Raw genomic sequence first — 10,115 nt, 5'->3', positions numbered from 1 at the left:
ACTTTGAACTTCATTGGAAACCCAGCATAGACTGTTGAGAGACTGTACCACTGCTTATATGGGAAGAGTTTCACCCAATCAGGAGATTTCTCTCATCTTAGAAGTTGTTGAAATAGTACTTTTGTCAGATAAATTAAGGTTAAGGACAATTATAAAAAATAAAATCATAGATTCTTGATTGCATTTTACAAATTGTCCCAACTTTTCTGGATTTAGGGTATACAGTATATATCAGGGTTTTTTAATCTCTTAGTGTTACATGATGTGTTTCTGGTCTCAAATTGTAGATTTTGTTTATTTCCTACAATTTATACAAATGCTTTAAATATGATTGGTGATTTTAATATCCATGAAGATAATGAAAAAGACACTTTGGGATTGGCATTTACAGACATTCTGAACTCTATTGGAGTTAGACTACACGTGTCAGGACCCACTCATTGTCATAATCATACTTTAGATCTAATAATGTCACATGAAATCAGTGCTGATGCTGTTAAAATTCTGCAGCAGAGCGATGACATCTCAGATCATTATCTAATCTCGTGTAAAATATTAGAGGCAGCAAAACCGACTCCCTGTCACAAATATGGTAGAACTATCACTTCTACTACTAAAGATTGCTTTATTAATAATCTTCCTGATCAGTTTCATCTCCTCAGCATACCAGCTTTGAAGAACTCGATGTTGTCGCCTACTATAGTATCGCTTCAGACAGTGGATTGTTGAAACAATACATCAGTACATCATTCACAAAATGAACGTAATGACTAGTAATTTCCTACTACTTCATTCTGAATAAACAGTGATTCAAATTATTGGAGCAAAAACCTCCGCCCTGTCAAGTCCTCGTCGTTAGTGAGGAACCTGGGTGTGCTCTTTGATACCAATCTATCATTTGAAAGACACATTTCTAGCATCTGTAAAACCGCATTCTTCCATCTTAAAAATATATCTAACTACGACATATGCTCTCAATGACAAATGCAGAACAGTAAGTTAGTGTGTTCATGACTTCAAGGCTAGATTATTGTAATGCTCTACTGGTTGCCCTGCTCGCTTAATAAATAAACTCCAGCTGGTCCAAAACACAGCAGCTCGAGTTCTTACTAGAACCAGGAAAGTGATGGCTAGTTGATAATCAACCTCGGGCGGTAGATCCTTTTCCTATTTAGCACCTAAACTCTGGAACAGTTTTCCCAGCATTGTTCGGGAAGCAGACACACTCTGTCAGTTCCAATCTAGACTAAAAACGCATCTCTTTAACCTGGCATACACATAGAACATTATCAATTTCTATAATTACAATCCATTAAATGATTGTTCATAAAAAAGAATTCCATTTACGCTAATATTAGTCTCTCTGTTTATCCTGAGGTTTACCGTAGTCAGCCGGATCCGGGCCGTATCCAGATCAGATGGAGGTCTTCCACATAGACATGACCACAATGCATGATGTGGTCATATTTTGAATGGTCCGATCTAATCTGACTTCTGACCTGTAATGCTGCCTAAATCAGAATCATACACTCTACGTTTGTTGGCCAGAGGAGAACTGGCCGCACGACTGAGCCTGGTTTCTCCCAAGGTTTTTGTCTCTCTATTCCGTCACCTGATGGAGTTTGATCTGACTGCATTGACGCCATTGTATGAGAACTGAGCTGGACGATGACATCACTGTTTTCTCCAGAGCTGCTTTAATTGATAAATGAACTAAAATGACTTTTTACTATGGAAATTAATCAACCCTGAACTTGCTTAAGCTGGACAATGACACTATTTTCTTCTAGAGCTGCTGTACAGCCAAAATAAACTTTCCTGCATTATTTTCCTGTTATCATTATAAATCTGCTTTGAAACAATCTGTATTGTAAAAGACGTTATATAAATAAAGGTGACAACTTGAAGGTGACTTGAGGGGAAATTTAGTTGTGCACATCTCCCTGTGCCCCTGCTCTTGATTTGATTGGCTCACAGACTGAAGAGAATGTCATATGAAAATCTTTCAGTGTCAACATTGTGAAAAGAGTTTCACGTGTAAAGGGAACCTGGATTATCATTTAAAAGTTCCCTCCTTAAATATAATAAGAATTCACACGGGAGAAAAGCTTTTCAGATGTAATCAATGTTGAGAGAACCTGAAGAACCACACAGGAATTCACACTGGAGAAATGTTTTCACCTGCCGTCAGTGTGGCAAGAGCTTCACAACTGAATACAGATTTAAAGGACATTTAAAATGAAACCTTACACATGCTCTATGATAGTGGTAAGAGTTTTACCAAAAAAGCTCACAAATTACTTTTTATGTGCAATTATTTTCAGGCTAGGTTGTGTGGCTAGGATAAATTGATACCATCTGCTTATGACTAGTTAGTTTATTAATGTGTACTATATAGTGTTCCGATTGTACATGAAATTATGAGAAATCAAACATCTTGTCTGCTGCATTAAGTTGTGTGTGCAAATATAAAACAATGTTGATAACCTTTTCAACAACCAGTTTTATTGTTTGATCTGTGACCATTTTAATCTGAATCAGCATATTTCCTTATTTAGTTTTATTTTATTTATTTATTTTGTACATTAACTCCAAACTTTCACTTAAATACTTTAAAAAATATATATAATGTCCACCAAATGTGGATGGTTGTAACACAACATACAAATGTACATCCACTGGACCCACAAAGATATGCCAACATTTGCCACAGGCTGCTATATTGCAAATCTGTATTGTCTAAATATGCAGTAATGCCTGTTTTAGATTCATAATGCCTTGAAGAAGTATATACCGCTCTTAAATCAGCAAACTCACTACTACACTCCAGTAGGTGGCGCAAATGCACCTTGAAGTGGTTTACAAACTATCATAAAATGTAAAAGAAGAAGATGGTCCTCCTGAGAAGAAAGAACAGGAGAAATCCAAGCAGAAGCAGATGAATTCTGTGAGCTGTACTATAGTAAAGATGGAGTTTATTAAAGAGGAGATTGAAGACATGAGTTATCCAGAACCATCCAGAATAAAACATGAAGATACTGAGGAACAAACAGGTTGGTGTCCATTCTTGAATCTTCATTGTTGACTGATGAGAAACATTAACAAAGCTTTATTTCAGGGTGGCTGTGATATAATAAGCAGGATATAGATGATAAATGACTCAGAAAATGCATTTAAATTATCATAATCGTGATATAATCTTTAATTCACAAGTTCACACTTACATATAATTTATAGAGAGTAAATTTAAATGTGTATTTGGCGTGCTGTCCGAGGGGAGGGCTCCAAGCTCTGAATTTGGCCTGAGCCCAGAGTAGTCCCCCCGTGTATGTAAGAGGTTAGAACTAGAAGTGTGGAGAAGAGGTGGTGGAGAGATGCTGATAAACTGTCAATGAACGGAGGTAAGACTGCTGAAAATATATACCTCTTATTTAGGGCTGGGTGATATGGCCCAAAAAATTATCACAATATAATTTTCCATATCAGTCGATATCGATAATTAGCTGTGTTGGGCTCAATGCTATATGGAAGAAATTCGAAGAAGCAAGATAATTGAATAATTATATTACCGTGTGGTGAACCTATGATAAGCAGTGCACGTCGCTGTTTTATGTTGGACTGCAAATAGTCAAAATATCTCCAAACCACTGAAGTTGAGGGACCTTTCTTGTCAACGATATCTGTGTCTGCCGAGCTTCACTATCGCTCATTTTTCTTTCTCCAGTCCTCTCTAATCCTCCAAGCCTGTCAGCCACTGTGACTGTCAACAACACCGCGCACGGCACCCAGAAGATAATGTTAGAGTTAGCAAAAAACATGTGCAACATTACGTATAGCACGTAATAGGGGTGTAATGGTACACAAAACTGACGGTTCGGTACGTACCTCGGTTTTGAAGTCACAGTTCGGTACGGGTTCGGTACAGCAGTTTTAAAAAATGTATTTTTATTTACTTTTTATTAAACAGTGGTTTACTGAAAAAATTGTGTCTGCCCTTAAATTAATTAAATTATAACTAAAAGTTTCTTAAAGATAAATACTGTAAACTATATAGGGAGCCCTTACTTGCACATTATTACTATAATATTAAAGGTTAACAACAGAGTCCAAACTATGAGCCTATATTCAGCTGATATTCATGTTTAGATATAGTATAATCAACACTCAAATAACACATTGTGTAAACATGTAAACTTCACATAAGGCAGTTTTTGCAATAACTCCTAAATCTAATTATAAAATTATGTTTTTTTCTCCAATTCGTTGTTGAAATATAATCTTAGTGACTATCATTTTCATGACAGATTTATCTAAACATAGCATTAAATAATCAAGACATCACTAACAGGTTAAGTTGAATTAATATATAGGCTAATATAGTGCATATATTTAGTGAAAGAGTTGATTTCTCTATTGAACTAACAGCTGTGGACACTGAATGACTTCTGACTCTGAGGTAAATGATGCTCTGTGACATTGTTTACAAGCTGTTTGACGTCTTTCCGCGATTGAAACACTGAGTGATTACACGACATATGATACGTTTCAGTAAGTGTTATCCTTCAAAATACCTTAAGATATTAATTCATGTTTAAAGAGCGACTATATAATTAATATGTTCGTGTGGGAACTGGGGTTGAAGTGTGTTCCGCACTTAAAACAAGCCAACTGTTAGCTGTTAAAGATTGCATTCGAAACCGTTCGGTGCGCACCGAACCGAAAGCCCTGTACCGAAACGGTTCGGCCCGAATACGTGTAATAATTTCATAATAATAAAACATAATTTGTATTAATAAGAAAATTACTGAATTAAACTTTGTCACATCAAAGAGCTGATGCCTGATTTCTGTTGTTAAATCGAAAGTTCACAAGAACAGATTTTAACCACTTATTATTTTTTATCTTAGACTGGATGGAAGTGAAGCAGCAAAAACAAGACCTGAAAGAAGCGGAGGAAAGTTATACCTCAACAACTCGAGGAACAAAAGCCAAAAAGCTGCTCCCCTGCTCTCAGTGTGGAAAGAGTTTCACACATAAAGGAAACCTTAACAGACACATGAAAATTCACACTGGAGAGAAACCGTATCCATGCACTCAGTGTGGAAAGAGTTTCAGTCGTAAATCTGGTCTCAGTAAACATCTGCGCATTCACTCTGGAGAAAAACCATTCAGCTGTGATCAGTGTGGTAAAGATTTTAATTCATCATCACATCTAAAAGAACACCAGATAGTTCATTCAGATGAGAGACCTCATGTGTGTTCTCTCTGTGGAAAGAGTTTTTCATGGCTGTACAGTTATAAACAGCACCAGAAAACACATAATGAAGTGAGAGATCACGTGTGTTCTGACTGTGGGAAGAGCTTTACTACAATTGGCAATCTGAAACTGCACCAAAGAGTTCATACTGGAGAAAAACCTTACAAGTGCTCATCTTGTGACAAGAGTTTTGCTTTGTCTGGGAACCTGAAAGTACATGAGCGAGTTCATACTGGAGAGAAGCCGTACTGTTGTACTCATTGTGGAATTGGTTTTACACATAGGGTTAGTCTGAAGAAACATGTAGAAATTCACACTGGCGAAAAGCCATTCGCTTGTCATCAGTGTGGAAAAAGTTTCCTACAAAAACCACATCTTATCAAGCACATGTGTTCACACAAGACAAAAGCCTTACACTTGCCCTCAGTGCGGATGGAGCTTCACAATTGAACACAAACTTAAGATACATTGTGACAAGTGTTTCACTCGTTCAGGAACTTTGAAAAAACATGAGCGACTTCATTGCAAAACCACCATAGACTGTTGAGAGACCGTACCACTGCTTATATGGGAAGAGTTTCTTTACTTATCGAAAAAGCAGTTTCTCACATCTTAGAAGTTCCTGAATTGACCCTTTTCAAACTTCTGGGTTTTGAAAATAAAGTATTTTTGTATTGAATATGTATTGCAAATTCTGTCAGGCTAGCTTGTGTGCTACGTATTGTATGTTTTAGATACATTAATTCCATCTGCTTACTGTACTTCTACACTGTGTGCAGAATTATTAGGCACGTTGATTTTCTGATCATATTTTTTTCCAGGCACATTTGACCAATTCCAAACCACAGTAATCCTAATTAATTTAGTATTTAATAATGTATAAGTGATATATAATTGTTCATGAAGGCTGGAAATGAAAAAAACACCTTATTTTCAGGTGTGCAGAATTATTAGGCATGTTTTCTTTTACAGATAAATTGAGCCAAAAAAGAGATTTAACTCAGACTGAAAAGTGAAAAATTATGAAATGCCCACGAGAAGGATGCAATACTAATGCAATACTAGACATTGCAGTTAAGGCATGACCATTGGACAGTGAAATGCTCGTTGGGTCAGCAGGATCTGACAAAAACACGTGGCGGAGAAAAGACACCTGTTAACTGCAAAAGAATTAAGGTAAAGAATTAAGTGTGAAACCATCAGGAACCCTTTAGTCTCCAGCGCCACCATTTTCCAGAGCTGCAACCTACCTGGAGTCTCCAGAAGTGCAAGGTGTCAGGATCTCAGAGACTTCAGTTAGGTAAAGAATCCTAAAAAATGACCCCCACTAGATAAGAATCACAAGCTGAAGTGTTGTAAAATACATGAAGACTGTTTTTTATAAGCTATGTGGACAGATAGGTTGAGAGTGACTCTTGAAGTACCAGCACCACATCCTCTTGCACCACTGTTTGAAGAATTCATCTTCCAGAATCTGGCAGTACGTTTTGGGAGTTCATTTTAGTCCATCCTGAAAGGATTAGTTCACTTTTAAATAAACTTTTGCTGATAATTTACTCACCCCCATGTCAACCAAAATGTCCATGTCTTTCTTTCTGCAGTCGAAAAGAAATTAAGGTTTTGGATGAAAACAGTCCAGGGTTTTCATATAATGGACATATAATGGACGAATGTATACGTAGATGTATACGTAGATGCCTCATTCTACTGATCCGTGCAGTCGCTAATGAGGCATCTACGTATACATCTATGACCACGATCTAATTTGACCTCACTTTCCGGAAGTTATGGCGGAGCTCAGAGACGATCGCATTCATCTGTTAAGAAGTAAAATAAATAACATAAAAATAATATAAATACATAAAATAATAGCATAAATACTGCTCGGTTTCTCGCAGAAACTGATGGTTTCGCTAGATAAGACCCTTATTCATCGTCTGGTATCGTTTAAAGCCATTTGAAGCTGCACTGAAACTGTCATTTGGACCTTGAACCGTTTGGAGCCCACTGAAGTCCATTATATGGAGAAAAACCCTGGACTGTTTTCATCCAAAACCTTAATTTCTTTTCAATTGCAGAAAGAAAGACATGGACATCTTGGATGACATGGGGGTGAGTAAATTATCAGCAAAACTTTATTTTAAAGTGAACTAATCCTTGAAGTCCGTTTTGCAGAGATGGGCTAAAAATGAACTCCCAAAACATACTGCCAGATTCTGGAAGATGAATTCTTCAAACAGTGGTGCAAGAGGATGTGGTTCTGGTCCTTCAAGAGTGAACAATTGTATATCACTTATACATTATTAAATACTAAATTAATAGTAGTTATTAGGATTACTGTGGTTTGGAATTGGTCAAATGTGCCTGGAAAAAAACTAGATACAGCTGAGCTGTCATAAAGCACTATCGCGGAAACAATAAGGCGTTGCATTCTAAAATATTTAGCCAGAGAATATGGTCATATTTCGGCAAAATAATGCTGAACCTTGAAGCTGGTTTGTAGCGTACCAAGAATACAAAAAACTACTGGTGTTATTAGTACTGTGACTGTTATACAGGGAGTGCAGAATTATTAGGCACGTTGATTTTCGGATCATATTTTTTTTCCAGGCACATTTGACCAATTCCAAACCACAGTAATCCTAATAACTACTATTGATTTAGTATTTAATAATGTATAAGTGATATATAATTGTTCATGAAGGCTGGAAATGAAAATCACCTTATATTCAGGTGTGCAGAATTATTAGGCATGTTTTCTTTTACAGATAAATTGAGCCAAAAAAGAGATTTAACTCAGACTGAAAAGTCAAAAAGTATTAAATGCCCATGAGAAGGATGCAATACTAATGCAATACTAGACATTGCAGTTAAGGCATGACCATTGGACAGTGAAATGCTCGTTGGGTCAGCAGGATCTGACAAAAACAGGTGGTGAAGAAAAGACACCTGTTAACTGCAAAAGAATTAAGAATTAAGGTGAAGAATTAAGGGTGAAACCATCAGGAACCCTTTAGTCTCCAGCGCCACCATTTTCCAAAGCTGCAACCTACCTGGAGTCTCCAGAAGTGCAAGGTGTCAGGATCTCAGAGACTTCAGTTAGGTAAAGAATCCTAAAAAATTACCCCCACTAGATAAGAATCACAAGCTGAAGTGTTCTTCCAGAATCTGGCAGTACGTTTTGGGAGTTCATTTTTAGTCCATCTCTGCAAAACGGACTTCAGGATGGACTAAAATGAACTCCCAAAACGTACTGCCAGATTCTGGAAGATGAATTCTTCAAACAGTGGTACTAGAGGATGTGGTGCTGGTCCTTCAAGAGTCACTCTCAACCTATCTGTCCATAAAGCCTACAAAAAAAAAACTCCTTCATGTATTTTACAACACTTCAGCTTGTGATTCTTATCTAGTGGGGGTCATTTTTTAGGATTCTTTACCTAACTGAAGTCTCTGAGATCCTGACACCTTGCACTTCTGGAGACTCCAGGTAGGTTGCAGCTCTGGAAAATGGTGGCGCTGGAGACTAAAGGGTTCCTGTTGGTTTCACCCTTAATTCTTCACCTTAATTCTTAATTCTTTTGCAGTTAACAGGTGTCTTTTCTTCACCACCTGTTTTTGTCTGATCCTGCTGACCCAACGAGCATTTCACTGTCCAATGGTCACGCCTTAACTGCAATGTCTAGTATTGCATTAGTATTGCATCCTTCTCATGGGCATTTAATACTTTTTGACTTTTCAGTCTAAGTTAAATCTCTTTTTTGGCTCAATTTATCTGTAAAAGAAAACATGCCTAATAATTCTGCACACCTGAATATAAGGTGATTTTCATTTCCAGCCTTCATGAACAATTATATATCACTTATACATTATTAAATACTAAATCAATAGTAGTTATTAGGATTACTGTGGTTTGGAATTGGTCAAATGTGCCTGGAAAAAAAATATGATCAGAAAATCAACGTGCCTAATAATTCTGCACTCCCTGTATAGTGTTAATTTAGGCCTGTTGTAGTTGAATTAGGTGGCTTAGGTTTTACTGTGAATTTACCATTTAAAGAATTAAAATCAATAAAAAGCCATTCTTTAACGTCATCCACCGTTGTTTTGTGGATGTTCAGTGAATGTTTGAACCTTTTTTAATAGTTGTGTTTGAGTCCCTCAATCATCCTCAGTGTGAAAAGATGGATCTCAAAATCATACAGTCCCTGCTGGAGAGGGTTCAAATATGCAAAAGATGCTGGAAAACTGAAGAATGTACAGAAGCTGGAGGATTTTTCTGAAGAACGTTGGGCAGTTTAACTGCTCAGGACAAACAAGAGACTCATGAACAACCATCACAAAACAAAAAAACAGCCATGGATCATCCAGGGAACGACACACGGTATTGAGAATCAATGGTTCATAAAATTTTAATCTGGGACATTTTAATAAATTCAGCAATTTTTTTGTCTTGTGGACTATATGTAAACATTTTTTATGTCAAATATCTTATTCAGGACAGTACTAAATAAAAAATAACATGCATTTTGTATGTTCTCTCTTATTTAGTTAAAATTATTCACATTTTCACAGATTCTGCAAGCGGTTCACACTTTTTTTTGCCACTGTACGTCTAGTGTGAAATAGGCCATAGTCTGACTGTAAACCACATTAACACTAAAATGCTGCTGTGACTGTTAGAGGAGATTCTGTTCTCGAAGCAAAAAGGGAAGAATCATTATTCAGCCGTAAGAGCTAACAGATTGTTCATCAGCATTAGCTGTCCATTTTGTTGAAATGCAGAATAAGGCAACCCAAAATACATTTGGTTGTACATTACATTTATGCATTTGGCAGACCCTTTTATCAAAATGAAGTA

General features: G+C 36.7%; 1 protein-coding gene across 1 annotated transcript; it reads left to right on the top strand.

The window, feature by feature from the left end:
• Positions 1-2,877: 2,877 nt before the first annotated feature.
• Positions 2,878-6,827, top strand: LOC307129991 (uncharacterized protein). Its single transcript, XM_079822821.1, has 2 exons — positions 2,878-3,053; positions 4,908-6,827. Exons 1-2 carry the CDS (start codon positions 2,939-2,941, stop codon positions 5,705-5,707), a joined length of 915 nt encoding a protein of 304 aa, XP_079678947.1. The 5' UTR covers positions 2,878-2,938; the 3' UTR covers positions 5,708-6,827.
• Positions 6,828-10,115: the final 3,288 nt, after the last annotated feature.

Source organism: Gobio gobio (assembly GCF_949357685.1).
Source record: "Gobio gobio genome assembly, chromosome: 8".
In the NCBI taxonomy this organism is placed as follows: Eukaryota; Metazoa; Chordata; class Actinopteri; order Cypriniformes; family Gobionidae; genus Gobio; species Gobio gobio.
The sequence above is the reverse complement of the archived record's forward strand: the minus strand, read 5'-3'. Positions and strand labels throughout refer to the sequence as shown.